The sequence below is a fragment of the Erpetoichthys calabaricus genome, chromosome 6, assembly GCF_900747795.2.
Source record: "Erpetoichthys calabaricus chromosome 6, fErpCal1.3, whole genome shotgun sequence".
Taxonomy (NCBI): Eukaryota; Metazoa; Chordata; class Cladistia; order Polypteriformes; family Polypteridae; genus Erpetoichthys; species Erpetoichthys calabaricus.
Window position 1 is genome coordinate 195,449,542 of NC_041399.2, and position 15,116 is coordinate 195,464,657.

General features: G+C 41.0%; 1 protein-coding gene across 2 annotated transcripts in view; it reads right to left on the bottom strand.

The window, feature by feature from the left end:
- Positions 1–4,150: 4,150 nt before the first annotated feature.
- The window catches only part of LOC114653748 (1-phosphatidylinositol 4,5-bisphosphate phosphodiesterase gamma-1-like), a 217,117-nt gene continuing 206,151 nt past the window's right edge, over positions 4,151–15,116 (bottom strand). For both annotated transcript variants that reach the window (XM_028804243.2, XM_028804244.2), the window contains 4 exons: positions 10,568–10,729; positions 10,380–10,468; positions 10,067–10,251; positions 4,151–5,426 (listed from right to left, as the gene is read on the bottom strand). In XM_028804243.2, coding sequence (XP_028660076.1) covers positions 5,366–5,426; positions 10,067–10,251; positions 10,380–10,468; positions 10,568–10,729 — 497 coding nt within the window. In that variant the 3' untranslated portion in view covers positions 4,151–5,365. The remainder of the gene's footprint in view (positions 5,427–10,066; positions 10,252–10,379; positions 10,469–10,567; positions 10,730–15,116) is intronic.

A 15,116-nucleotide genomic window follows, 5' to 3' on the forward strand; every position in this document is an offset into this window, starting at 1 on the left:
TATCCTAAACTTGCAAGTCACATTGGCTGTTAATGGAATAGTTGATATTATATAATAAAAATGATATTTATATATTATAGGGAGAGAGCAAAAGTAACTGAATAGAAGACTTGACACTGAAAGGAAATGTAAAGCTGAAACTGCTGTCATGGATTCAGGAGCTGAGTAGCACAAGGTAACTGAAGCTTAATCATTAGTTTGTATGCTGTAATGACAGAGGACATGCACACGTAGATGTAAAATGTTGTGTAAAACATGAAATCACATACAGTAGTCGTTCAGCACAAAATTAGATTAGCAATGCAATACAACAAATAAAAAAACATTTTAAAATAGTTTATGTAAGACAACACACCTGTCTAAACTATGGATGAAACTGTGGACCGTCCTCCATTTGGCGGCTCTCGTCAGTGTGCTTCTTCCATTGTAAGGCCATGACTTATGATCTGACACGGACTTCACTTACACAATCCTAGAGATTCAGAGGCAGTGGCAGCGTTCTCCGGTGGCCACCGGTCATGTAGGGCTGACATCCGCAGAAATTCAATCCAGCCAGTCTCTGATTTGGCTTGTTAAGTTGTAGGGCGGGCTTGTGTGTGCGTGAGAGTGGACAACCAATGAGCACTCAACCAGCAGTACAATGAATACCCCTGCAGCTACGAGGACAAAAGGAGATGGGTGTTTTGGACCTAAAAAAAATGAAGAGAAACGGTCCTCTTGCGTATTTTACATACCACGATAGAATGGGAAAAAAACAAAAAGGGCCAAGATTGCAGCTGAACTCGCCATACCTGTGAAGCATTCAGACGGCACCAGCTCTTTTAGGCAGCACGTTATTGGCTAACAGAAAAAGGGGTGAGCTTGCGATACTTTGAAAATGTGAAACTGCGCTGGAAAGTCGTTACGGAGGTGTCAAATTTGTTATACCTTATGTTATGCTGGTTGTGTAATCTGACACCCTCCTGTGCCAAGATTAGCAACTGCAGTTGTCAAATTGGACATCTCCTCAGACTAAAAGTTGTGGAATGTGGCACCGGCTTGAAGTGAGATATTTGTATCCAATAGATCTTAGCATGGTGTTTTAGATAAGAGTAAAACAACATAATGTACAAGACAAATGTGGAAGTAAAAAGTCTCTAAATTTTTGAAATAATTCTGGTTTGCAGTTTATTATTGTAAAGCAATGTGACTATTTTTTTGCTGTTTGAGCATTATAAATGCCCTCCTTGGCTAGCAGATGGCACCAACGAGTTTAAATGGGATTATGGAGCACGCTTAAGCCTTGTTTATACTTAACAGCTGAGAAGCAACCACATCTATGCTCATTGTGGCCTGATTGATCAGCTCGTTGATATTCTTCTTGTCAGTAGGTGGAGGTGTTTGTTCAATGTTACATTAGAGGAAATGAGACTCTTATCATAGAAGACTTGTGCCAGTTCATCCTGGCTTTAAGAGGGAACAAAAAGCAGATGGTAAAGTGTCTGATCCATTAAACAAAAGCGGCGAAGGGAAGTCAGTCGAGTATAATAATCTCGAGATTGGGGTGACATAATATTTAGTTTAATTTATAAAGAAAATTTAAAACAGCCAACATTGACCAAAGTGCTGTACATTAGAATAAATAAGGTAAAGAAGGTAAATTTGTATGGTAAATAAAGTAAAAAGAACTATCTGTACATTCTATGAAAGGATAAAATTAAACAAAATATATTAAAGTAAACTGTTGTAATTAAAGCCAAAGAAAAAACATGCATTTTCAAGCTGGATTTAAAAATGTTCACAGTTGTAACAGACCTGACATAAGCCGAGGAGTGGCTATTGCAAAAGTGCATTCACCTCTAAGTTTTAGGTGTTTCCTCAGCACTACTAAGAGCTTCTGATCAGACCATCTAAGTTGACGACATGGAATGTAAAAGGTGTGAAAAGTCAGTGAGATAGGAAAGTGCTAACCTATTTAGGCACTTGAAAACAAACAATAGCACCTTAAAGATAACCCTGTAACAGACCGGAAGCCAATGAAGGGAGGCAGATCTAAGTATTCATGTGGTCACACTTACGTGTGCCTGTCAAAAGTGTAGCCCCAAATTGTAGCTGAGAAAGGGATTGCTGGATGACTCCAATGTATAATGAGTTACAGTAGTCCAGTGGTTCTCAAAATGTGGGGTGGGGGGGGAGTGAAGTAACAAGAAGGGGGGCGCAAAGATGTGAAAAAAAGAAAACAAGAATTGAAAATATGAAAAATACATCTATTGAAACCAAAACTAATTAACTTAAACTACATTCTGATACTAGAAAAATAAATATAGAGCTAGATAAATGTCGATAAAAGTTAAGTAGGTATAATAAAATATGCATCTATGATATATCATTAATTAAAAAAGAACAAATTGGTATTAGTGGGCTCCTTTCAAAAAAACATTAGGGGGGGGCGCGATTAAAACTGTTATGAAAACTTGGGCTGCAAATACTTAAAGGTTGAGAAATGCTGCAGTAGTCCAATCACAAAGAAATAGCAACAGACAAAAAGGACTTGATCTTAGCTAGCACTTGTAATTGGGAGGGACAAAAAACAGGCTTGTAACCGCCAAATTTATATGTTTGTCCAAGGTTTCTATCAAATATCACACCTATGTTCCTAACACAGGGTGTAATGTATGGTGCTAATGGACCAAGTTGACAATCATAGGCACAATGGTGGTCAGAGAGCCCAAACATCACAATCTCAGTTTTCTTTACATTAAAATCAAGAAAATTTAATGACATCCAAGACCTGATGTCTTCCACACATTTCAGTAAGGATTTAAAGGTGTGACCCCATTTGCGTGTCATCTGCTGTATATAACAGTGTAAAGAGAGATCATATTTTATAAAGATCGACTGTAAGGGTGAGAATAACATGGGACCCTGAATGTACAAGGAGCAATGCCCAAGGCAGACAGAGAAACTTTTGCCTGTCAGATATCACCTGAACCAAGCAAAAGCAGCACCTTGAATGCCAACACTAATAAGGATGTCATGGTCCACTGTGTTAAAAGCTGCAGTAAAGTCTTAAGAGTATGAGGAGTGCAGAATCCACAACTATTAATAAGAGGTCACTAAAGACCTTTTAAAAGAACAGAGTTAGTGGTATGGTGAGCTTTAAAGCCAGACTGGAATATTTCACCAATGGCATTTCTCTCCAAAAAGGGCTGGAGTTTCAGAAGAACCACTTTCTCTCAGAACTTAGAGACAAATGGAAATGTAGATATCAGCCTAATGTTTGAAAGAACCAAAGGATCCATATTTGGCTTTTTAATCAAAGGCCACATGACAGCATGCTTAAAATAAGCCGGAACAAACCCCATAGCAAGAGAGGTCAAACTACTAGGCCCAACAATGTTGAGAACCTGTTTAAGAAGTTGAGAGGGGACAATCTGAGAAGGACAATTTGCAGGTTTCAGTTAACCAACTATTTCTGTCAGGGAGGATAGAGACGGGTTTAAACTGAGTCAGGACAGCAAAGCACATCAGAGGGACAGATGGGTCACAGAGCAGGAGATGCAATGTGAGCTCTGATAACACATTCACAAAGAAACTAAGGACATTTTCACAAGTTGACATCAAGACATGCTGAAACAATGAAATTAAAAACAGTATCAGTAATAACATCTGAAAAGTTCTTCGTACATGCTGAACAGATGCACTTCAAATGTTTTTGCAGGTCCTTTTTGTGCTTTGAGGAGCTGTTGTGTCATACTCAGGTCTTCATTCATCAGTCTGGCACCCACATAACCCACCTCTCCTCAAAATTCACCACTTTGGATACATGGCATCGTGTCAGCATTGCAGAAAACATTCTGCACGCAGCATGCAAGAAAAAAATTGGCGTGTGCAAGCTACGTCTCTGTGTCTGATGTCACGTTTCCCAAGTATAAAGCAGGCTTGAGGGTCTTCTCAGATTTGTCGTCTTGTTTAGGTGAGGATGCTTATGTGAAGATGTGGATCAGCAGAGAAGGACATGGCAACTGGACATAACAGAGGTGGGTATCTCCAAAGCTTGGGTCAAGCTGGCATTTGGCCTGTGTGTAATTTTTTTTTTTTAACATTCCCTTTATAAAACTGCAGAAATCCCAAGTCATGTTAATAGCATTAAAAGAGACAAATACACGGCTCAAACTGTTAATAGTTTATTCAATTTCTAACCAACACTATTGTCTATGGAAGCATGTATTTAAGGTGTCAGTTTTTAATTACTTAATATCTTTCATGATACACTTGTTTGGGAAAAGTGATATTTATAAAAAGAATCTCATTCATAACTTCATTCATAATTATATCAGTTTAAGAAATACATTTAGTGTAAAAAAAAAAAAAAAAAAGATAAAAATAAGCAAGGGGTGAAGCCGATCAGCCAGCATCTGGACCTGTATAATCAGGACAAAGGTTTTAGTTGAAGCAGCCCAGGCCACCCACTTCCCTCTGTTAATTGCTGGACTCACTGGTGATTGGTGCCCACCTTCAGCTTACAGGCACAAGAGCCCCTGCTCAGAATACCAGCCTTCACGAAAAAGCTGTGCCGGCTGGCAGTGCAAACCCACTTTGGGGTTTAGGGGCTAACGTGTTCTGTTTAGAACAACAGGATATAAGGCAGCATGCGTCTAGGTACCTGGGAAGATAAAATAAATGGTAAGGGGGATGCACGTGGCAGAGGTGACGGGAAGGAACAGAAGAGACACTGTCTGTGAAACTTTATACACACCAGAGCAGCAATTGGGCACCATTTTAGTTCCTTGGGTGGCTGAAGACGTGACCTAACCCTTCTTGGCCCAAAAGCACCTATTCAGTCTGTAACATCCGGACCCCCTTGGTGCTCACTTAACAGCCAGTCCAGGGGTATACCAAACATAAAATTAAAAATGAGGATGTGCTGCACCAAAAAGGCCTGCTTTTGCATGAGGGCACTAACATGCTGGGAGACATTGCCCTCGGCTGGTGACAGGAGGTAGTATCCCAACTAATTAGGCACTCCACATTCTTGAGGAACACTTTGCAGTTCATTTTCATTTCAACAGTTTTTTTTTTGCTTTTGTTGACTCAATAATATTCAAACTCCCTGAACTGGGGGTTATAAAATAATACTTCGTAAAAACAGAAATAGAGTAAAGGTAGGCAAAGGCACAGAAAGCTGCATTATTGATTGTGAAACTCTTTCACATGTCACATACTCTTTCCTGGTTAACATTTTTGGTTTTCTTCATGGTTTTTTTTCACTTTATACATTATAGATACATGATTGTGCAATTTAAGCCACTAGAGCGCAGGCCTTGAGTCATATCGGGATGGCCCCGGACTTCCAGGGAATCATGGGATCAGAGCCACTCCGTCTTCAACTGCGCTTTGTCGCCATCTGCTGCCGCAACTTTTCGCGCTTCTTCTTTTCCATTAATCTGTGGAAACAACAACATTTATTTATATTAGCACATTTTCATACAAATAATGTAGCTCAAAGTGCTTTACTTGATGAAGAGAAAAGAAAAAAGACAAAATAAGAATTAAAATAAGAGAACACTAATTAACATAGAATAAAAGAAAGGTCAGATGGCCAGGGAGGACAGAAAAAACAAAACAACTCCAGAAAAAATAAAATCTGCAGGGGTTCTGAGGCCACGAGACCATCCAGCCCCCTCTAGGCATTCTACCTAACATAAATGATTAGTCCTCATTGTATTCAGGGTTCACATGGAAGGACTTGATGATGATGGTCACGTGGACTTCTGGAAAGAGTTTGAGTACAGTCAGAAGTGGCTGCCATTCACTTCCAAACGTTATAACAACACTTACAATATTTGGTCGGTCTGACTGTCCGAGACTCTCACACTCGAATAAACTGTCAATGAGTACACAGTTGAAAAATTACATAAATAATAAAAATGAATGAATTTTAAACGAATATGCTACCCAAAAATAGCATATTTTTATAAGTCACTTACCCCTTGTAGTTTGAAGTGGTGGCTGAGAAAAAAAATTTAATCTCAAATTTTCAGGGAAAACGGATGTGAAATTTTGGATAGAAGGAGACCCAGTAGGGTCAGCCGCAGTGTGCGGCCTGCTGGGGAAGATCCCGTGCTTTTGTTTTCTTGGTACGGAACTTTGGAGTTTAGTGCTGTTGTAGTGTGACCCAAAGCCACAAACAGGCAAGTGAAATGTGCTTCTTGGAGTCGGAGAAGAAGAAGAACAAAGTTGCATATTAACTTAGACCACCTCGTGATCAGGTTTAACGGACTTGGGACGATGGGTAATGTTATAAAATTAATTTTTTTCCAACAAGATTAAATGTTATGTGTAACAGAAACATGTAAATCCCAAAACGTCAGCATAAATACAGTAGGAAAGGTCCATCTAGTACCCGTTGCTGTGCTGATACAGATTTTTAAAACGTCTTTTTGTGTGATGCCTTTTGAGACAGTCGCCAACGCAAAGCCCAACGTCACAATCGTGACGGTAGAAGTGTGTTTCCTTGCATACGTTTCTCATATTTTTCCTGTTGCTTGCTCATGAAAAGTTAGGATGTCAGTGCCTGATCCGCGGCTCGATGCACCCCCTTGTGTTATAATACGGTACCACATTTGTGATTTCCACATTTCACCTGATACTCTTTGATGGTGAACAGTGCTTTGGGGTTAACGTCTTGCTTGTTATATTGCCTTTCTGTCATGCAGCCACTGTCGCACCATGTGACAAAATTCACCGGGCCTATCATGGAGTTTCGGTCATACGATGACATATCATGCATCAGTTTTAATTTCTTTGTCAGTACCTGGTGACCAATTCACGTTGTCATCATGATGACTTGATTTGAATAATACTGCAGTTTCAGTTTGATTAAAAGCCGCCATTACGGCTTTTCTTTTGCCATTGTGTTTTTTAGTTGGAGGCTTCACCCCACTCATGAATATTAATGAGTTACTTTAGCGGGGTAAATACATAGAAATATTCATGATTTTTATTTTGTAGCTTGAGGTTATTTAATTCACTAGACTGCAGTACAATACCATGTTATTAAGGCTTAAAATTTTAAAGCAGATCAGAATGAGCTTGACTTGTGGTTAACTGTAATTGCATAGATTTCTGAGCCAGAGTCACGCTCAGGTTTAACGTCCAGGGAGTTAAGAGCCTTAAAGTCTACCTCAATTGACGGCACTTGTTACTTTTGTCTGATGCCCTGTAATTGCCTTTCTGGCTCCTGCTTTCATCAGCTACTATATATTTTTAGGTACAGGATGCTGCTCGGCCGCCGGTTCAGAGAGTGTGCATTGAAAGATTCTGACAGTTTCTTCCATGCTGCATTTCCTTGGAGTGTCATGGAGGTGTCTTCCAGATCTGATAGGAGATTTCCTACAATATGTATTATACAGAGCTTGTGCTCTACAATGCATTCACTGACACAAATTTATATTCCAAACCAATTCATCGTTGAAGATGGCACTGGGTGTAAAGCAGGAAACAACAACACACACGCACAGAGGCAGAACAAAATTAGGAGTTGACAATTAATGTAACAGTAGAGGAAACCATCGATGGGCATAAGAAGAAGATAAAGAATCCACACAGATAGTGGGTGCACCCCCAAAATTCTATACTTGACACTATGCGAATTGTACACTTGTGGACACTGATGCTACTCAAGCAGTGTACTGACTATACCAGCATGTGTACTTTATGTAAATCTGGAGGATTCCACCAGGTGGCAGTGCGAGACATCATCACAATAAGAAAACAGTGTCCGGCTTCGCTGTGTTGTAAGTTGAAGAAAGAAAGACATTGAAGATAAAAATTCTTTGTACAGTGGAACCTCAGGTCATGACCGTAATTCGTTCCAAAACTCTGGTCGTAACCCAAAGTAATTTCCCCCATAGGATTTTATGTAAATACAATTAAGCCGTTCCAGACCGTACAAACTGTATGTAAATATATTTTTTTAAAGATTTTTAAGCACAAATATAGTTAATTATACCATAGAATGCACAGCGTAATAGTAAACTAAATGTAAACACATTGAATAACACTGAGAAAACCTTGAACAACAGAAAAAACTAACATTGCAAGAGTTCACGCTATAGCGCTATGAACTGCTCGCTAAAAAAACTTTTTTTAATGAGTTTAAGCACAGGGAAAAAAATGAACATTTGTAAAATCCGTAATTTAATAAACAACCAAAAAAAGTAGCATTGCAACAAACAATGCACGCTACGAACCGATCGCTGTAAACAGAAGTGAAGTGGAGGTTAAAATCCAATAGAAAAAAGTCTTCATTAAATACAACGTGTCTCTCTCCCGTATGCGGGTGTCTCTCTTTCACACGCGCATTTGTGTCTCTCTCTCGCTCGCTCGCTGCACAGGGAATGCACAGGGAGAGACTGAACACGTGCGGAAATCATCGGCGCACACAAACCGAAAGGGAAACTGGCTTGTTCGTATACCGAGTGTGTGGTAGTGAACAGATGCAAAAGTTTGGCAAACTTTTTGGTCATAACCCGATTTGTACATGTTCACAGACGTTCGTGAACCAAGGTTCCACTGTATTCTGATGCTGTTGGAGGGGTGCAAAAAAAAAAAGATGGCAACAGCAGCACAGAAGATGGTACGTGAGACCTTTAAATGTATTGTGTCATTACGATGGGGAATATGCGGCCTTTGTATTGCCTATAAGAGAAATGGATAAAGAAAGGACGAAGAATACTTTTATGCATCAACATTAAAATTTGATTAGTTGCTTTACCGCATCAAAATATTCATCAAACATCAAAGATCGCACATTGAGCCAGTGTGTTAGAGCCATTTCCTAGTTACATAAGAATCATAAATGTTTTCCTAAATGATAGTGCATAATCTATGGGAGGTTCCGATAACCCCCATCAGTTGAATTGAATTGGTATATTCTAGCTGTTTCGAACTTCTCTGACTAAACATTATTCTCGGTTAGTGATCAGCCTTGCCATGTGTAGGGTGTAGAGGGCAGATGGCTTTAAACCATGCCTTGCGTACCTTGTGTGCGTAGTAACGTGTAAGACAATGCACTTAACTGAAAGTGCTACGCCGTACGTTTAAAGCGTACAGAAGAAGAAGTTAAGAATCTTTAAGTATAGAAACAACTAAAGTTTTACAAGGAAAGCTAAGTTTAGAGAAGATACATTTTTTTCTTTTTTTGCCTTTTATTCTACATGTGTAACAACTTTTTTCTTTAATCTTGGGTGGATTGTTGGCTTTGAATTTTCACAAAATATTTTAAAACGAACTTTTGGACTGAGATTTCTTTCGGCACGCATTTTACCCGTGCTTGAATTCGCCTTACACTCCTGTGGCTACACTATGAGAGCTGTAATGCAGATTGCTGCCACACTGCGTTACCTTGCAAAGGCTGAATCCCCACTTCTTTTCTCGGACATTTTCTGCTTTGCATGAACGTATCTCCCTTGAAATTGCCTCCATTACGTCTTGCACGTTTCCACATCCACTTTCAAAGAGCTGACAATTTGATACCGACTGTTGTGACTGGTCGTGTCTGTCACTATGGAGATGTTGTTAGTAAATGACAATGCTGATGTCACGTACCAAAATTTGAACACACTACCGCCCCCCCCCAACCCCCCATATTTTTGCTGGTACTGCAACTCGTGCATTTGTCACATTCATTTCTGACGACATGCTCAGAGGGCGCATCAGAAGAGCGCTGGGAACACATGGCAGCCATGATGAATACAATTAAGCATTCTGAGCGTCAAGTATCATTCCGGCTTAAAGCTATAAGGCAGCAGCACTTACCACTGCCCAACTATGAGGCCACTATTATGAAATTTCCCACTATGCCCCCTAAGTCATTAATGTGATTTTTAAATTTTAGGTCTACCTCTCTTCAAGACTTTCCAGATTAGCCATAAAACACGTCAATGCATCCTGTTTGCATGAACGCCACTTGATGGTGTCACCATGTTATTGTCCCCAATTTATGTATTTTGTATTCCTTTTTTTACTATTCTAATCACTTTTTTTAACAGTTTCACATTTGGCCTCCTTGTCCAGCACTCACCTCCGATTGCGAACTTCAGTCAGCTCCGTGAGCTGCTCTTGGGCTGCACGCAGCTCATCCAGTCGTTGTTGGTAGCGCTGATCGCAGGAGTTGCCCCTTTCAAAAGTAGAGACCTGGCTAGAGAGCTCGCTGGTCCGATCTCGCAGCTGCTGGATGGAGGAGTACAGGTTCTCATCGTCTTCCTCCTGAAACCAACCGACAAAGGAGCTGAAGCATAAACATTGCTAGCTGAAATCAGCTCTGAGTGTCTGAAGAACTGACGTTGGAAGGCTGATGGGTATTTCCCCTTGTATCATCTGGTCAGCTCCCTTACCTTAGCATTGACAATCTCGACATGCACAAGCAGTGCCGCCAATTCCAGGTCTTCATTGTAACTGTTTTTCAGGGGCACAGAACGGTACCCTGCAATAGCAGAAATACAAGGCGAAGAAGAGATTGAATAAGACAGTCGATGGGGGGTCAGTTCTGACGTCGAGAAACCCACCCGTGACTCCCACTCACCTGTCTTCAGTGCTTTGACTGGGAAGATGGCCTGTGCTAGGAAGTTGGGGTCACTGAACATGTCCTCCTCATACACCACAAAACGCAGAAAGACAAACTCGGGGTTGTTGATATCGAAGACAAACTGCTGCAGCATCCACACCGGGTTCAGGCCATTGTCCGCTGTTGTGAAGCAGAGAAAGATTGAAAGATTCAAGGAGAAAATAAATGAAGCAAATCCAAAAGACAAGTGGTAAAGTACATGAAAACGAGAGATGAGGTGAGACAGAACATGAGGACTGAACAAACGGAGACGACCACAGGACAGAAGTGACACAAATATCTCCTGTGGGAAACTGCAGACAGTTCTCCTAGTTACACAATATCAGCCTATCACTGTCTCTCTTTAGAGGGCTGATTTAGATGGGCATGTTTTATTCTTTATGATTTTTAGTGTGAGGTGATTGCACAGCAGAGCAGCTTTACCACCGCTGCATGTGCTTCTTGCCTTTTGTCCAGTGCTGCTGGAATAACAGTAACGCTGGTGTTTGTACTACAATAAGACAAATTTTGCATTAGGGTTACTTGTTACTTTAAAAAGTTATCAGACTATGTGACGCACGTTACTTTTTACGTGTTAACCTACTGCTCTCGAGATTGTGTTCAGGTCATTAACATAGAGTTGGCAATTTCTGAAATATTGAGACAGATTATTTCAGCTAGAAGGGATAATGCGATGCCTTGAACATTTGCCTCTGGAATGTATGTTGTTGACGCTTCTATCCGTGGCTGCTGAAATACAAGCGCAGACTGACCGGGGTGCATCGGACACGCGCAGACCACAAAATCCTTAAAGCGTAAGGTTTCTGGTAAAAATTGAAGTTTATGTAAACGCGCCTAATGAGACAAACATTGGACTGCGTGATGAATCTTCATAACAGAAATGAGTCGCTTAGAAAAACAAAATGGCGGAGGAACACAGACGCAAACGTGGCACAATATGGTGTTGTGAATGTCACATAAAAGTAAAAATATTCATTTTAAATCAAAATGAAGCGGGTGAAAAATAGCAAAAGCATTCTGGAATCCTACTAAATAAACCAAGAGTGTATAAATCAGGGCTGGATTAAGACCTTTACAGGCCCCAAGCACTTAAAAGATATTGGTGGCCACCCATATATCAAATCAAATCGTATTATGTTATAACGATCTTTTCCGCTACACTTCACTAAGTTTATACTGATGATTGCAGGTCAACCTCAAACTGGCTTCAACCCCTTCCCACAGCGCCGAAAGATGATTGATAATAATAATATTAACTAAACCACACAGAGAAAAATGTGCAACAACAAAACAACTATAATTAATACATTTTTTACAACTCCACCCCTTCCAATATATACAATGAATACAAAGCTTAGAAATATATATTCAAGAATTATCCTCTCCGTCCTTTCGATTTAGTCTTTTTTCCGTTTTCCTATTCCCCCAGAGTTCAGTTTCTTTGACATGCCAATCCCAGAATAAAAGATTTACGGCTCACTTTTGCTTTCGATCCCTTTCCCGGTAATCTCAGCGTATCCGGAATCTTCGAGGTGGCCACCCCAGACTGCGATGGACTTGTGGAGTTCCCCAAAAACAATCTTTCTCCTGGCCTCAGATGGGTCATGTCCTTTCCTCCTTTGCCATAAAAACTCGGGCTGTCTTTTCTTCCTTCTCTTCCTGCCTTTTCGCGCCCCTATTTAAATAGTGCGTCCGTTTCCATTGCACTCCCGGAAATCACAATGACAGCCCTGTACCTCCCAAAAGGTCCTCTCTATCCAACCCGCCTATCTTATCTTCCGTATTTTTAAATGACAACGGGATTTTACATAGAGAGAAAAAAATTAAAAATATATATATACATTTTTATGTGGCAATGCTACAATGTGATATCATCTGCTGTTAAATTCTGCTCCGTACTTGTAATATTTTTATATTGTATTGAGGATTACTTGTGTTCTGTTCTGTGTATTCTATTGTATTGACCCCCTTTTTTCTTTTTGACCCCCACTGCACGCCCAACCTACCTGTAAACCTTTCCCAAGGTTTCTTCCATTTTTTTCCCTACAGAGGTTTTTTTGGGAGTTTTGCTTAATTTTCTTAGAGAGCCAAGGCTGGGGGGCTGTCAAGAGGCAGGACCTGTTAAAGCCCATTGCAGCACTTGTGTGATTTTGGGCTATACAAAAATAAATTGTACTAGCCAACCCGCGGCGTAACATATGCCGCATATTTGTGTATTGATGGGTGAACACTTCCTGAAAGACACAGTTGTCCAAATGGGGTGGGTTTGGGGATACGACTGTAAGTGAATGCAAAGATGGAACTCTGGGGAGAGGGCGGGGAAGCAGGCCCGAGAGGTTTCAGGTCCTAACCGTCCAACGATGGGTCGGCACAACCGGTAACGATCCTTCCGCAGGTTCACCTACGGAACCCGTGTTAGGACATTTACATCCTCTAGATAGGCAAGTTCGATCGTCTGACGCCCATTCCGCCCCCGCCATTCTAGTCTGCCGATTTCTTAAGTCATCTCTTAGTCATCGTTCAGTACACACTGCCTGCTCATGTGTCCGCCCCCAACTCCTCACCTGAATTGATTTCGTCTGTGTACAGTCCACATGCACTTGTGATCACGTTGACTGTTCATTTTCCACACACCGCCTCAGTCACATGCACCTGTGAGCCACGTTCGGGCCTGGTGAGGTTTCCCGTGTTGAGTCCAATTAAGCCAAAGGCTCCACACCTGGTGGTGCCCTTCCGTCAATTCCTTTCAGTTTCAGCTTTGCAACCATACTCCCCCCAGAACCCAAAGACTTTGGTTACCCGGTTGGCTGCCCAGCGGGTCATGGGAATATCGCCGCCGGATCGCAAATCGGCATCGTGTATGGTCGGAACTACGACGGTATGTGATCTTCTTCAAACCTCCGACTTTCGTTCTTGATTAATGAACACATTCTTGGCAAATGCTTTCGCTCTCGCGCCATGGTCGGCTGTTTAGTGAATTGTTGGTGGGCGTGGCTGTCTTGTGTGCGTCTTGCTTGCCATGGACATACTGAATTATGTATATAGATTGTATATCTACAGATGCATCTTAATATATTAGAATATCATTGAAAAGTTAATTTATTTCAGTAATTCAATTCAAAACGTGAAACTCATATAGATTATATTACACACAGAGTGATATATTTCAAGTGTGTATTTCTTTTCATTTTGCTGGTTATGGCCTACAGGTAATGAAAACTCAAAATTCAATATCTTAAAAAATTACGATCTTACATAAGATCAATAAAAAAAAATATTTTTAATACAGAAATGTTGGCCTACTGAAAAGTATGTCCATGTACACACTCAGTACTTGGCCAGGGCTCCTTTTGCATGAATTACTGCATCAATGCGGCCTGGCATGGAGGCGATCAGCCTGTGGCACTGCTGAGGTGTTATGGAAGCCCTGGATGCTTTGATTGCGGCCTTCAGCTCGTCTGCTTTGTTGGGTCTGGTGTCTCTCATCTTCCTCTTGATAGATTCTCTGTGGGGTTTAGGCCTGGCGAGTTTGCTGGCCAATCAAGCACAGTGATACCATGATCATTAAACCAGGTATTGGTACTTTTGGCAGTGTTGGCAGGTGCCACGTCCAGCTGGAAAATGAAATCAGCATCTCCATAAAGCTTGTCAGCAGAGGGAAGCATGAAGTGCTCTAAAATTTCTTGGTAGACGGCCGTGCTGATTTTGGACTTGATAAAACAAACTGGACCAGCACCAGCAGATGACATGGCTCCCCAAATCATCACTGACTGTGGAAACTTCACACCTCAAATGACTTGGATTTTGTGCCTCTCCACTCTTCCTCCAGACTCTGGGACCTGGATTTCCAAATGAAATGCAAAATTAACTCTCATCTGAAAAAAGGACTTTAGACCACTGAGCAACAGTTCAGTCCGTTTTCTCCTTAGCCCAGGTAAGACGCTTCTGACGTGAACCAGTGGCTTCACACAATGAATGTGACCGTTGTAGCCCATGTCCTGGATACACATGTCTGTGTGTGGTGGCTCTTGAAGCACCGACTCCTCTCTAGGCTGCCATTATCCTTGTTGCTTGTGCATCTTTTCTGCTGTCACATTTTTTACTTCCACTCAATTTTCCATTAATCTGCTCGGATACAGCACTCTGTGAACAGCCAGCTTCTTTAGCAATGACCTCTTGTGGCTTCCCCTCCTTGTGAACGGTCTCAATGACTGTCTTCTGGATAACTGTCAAGTCAGCAGCCTTCCCCATGATTGTGTGGCCTACTGAACCAGGCTGAGAGACCATTTAAAGGCTCAGGACACCTTTGCAGGCATTTTGGGTTAATTAGCTGAGTGGAGTGGGACACCACGAGTTTACAATATTGAACTTTTTTACAATATTCTAATTTTCTGAGATACTGAATTTTGGGTTTTAATTAGCTATAAGCCATAATCAGCAAATTGAAAAGAAATAAATGCTTGAAATGTATCACTCTGTGTGTAATGAATCTATATAATATACAAGT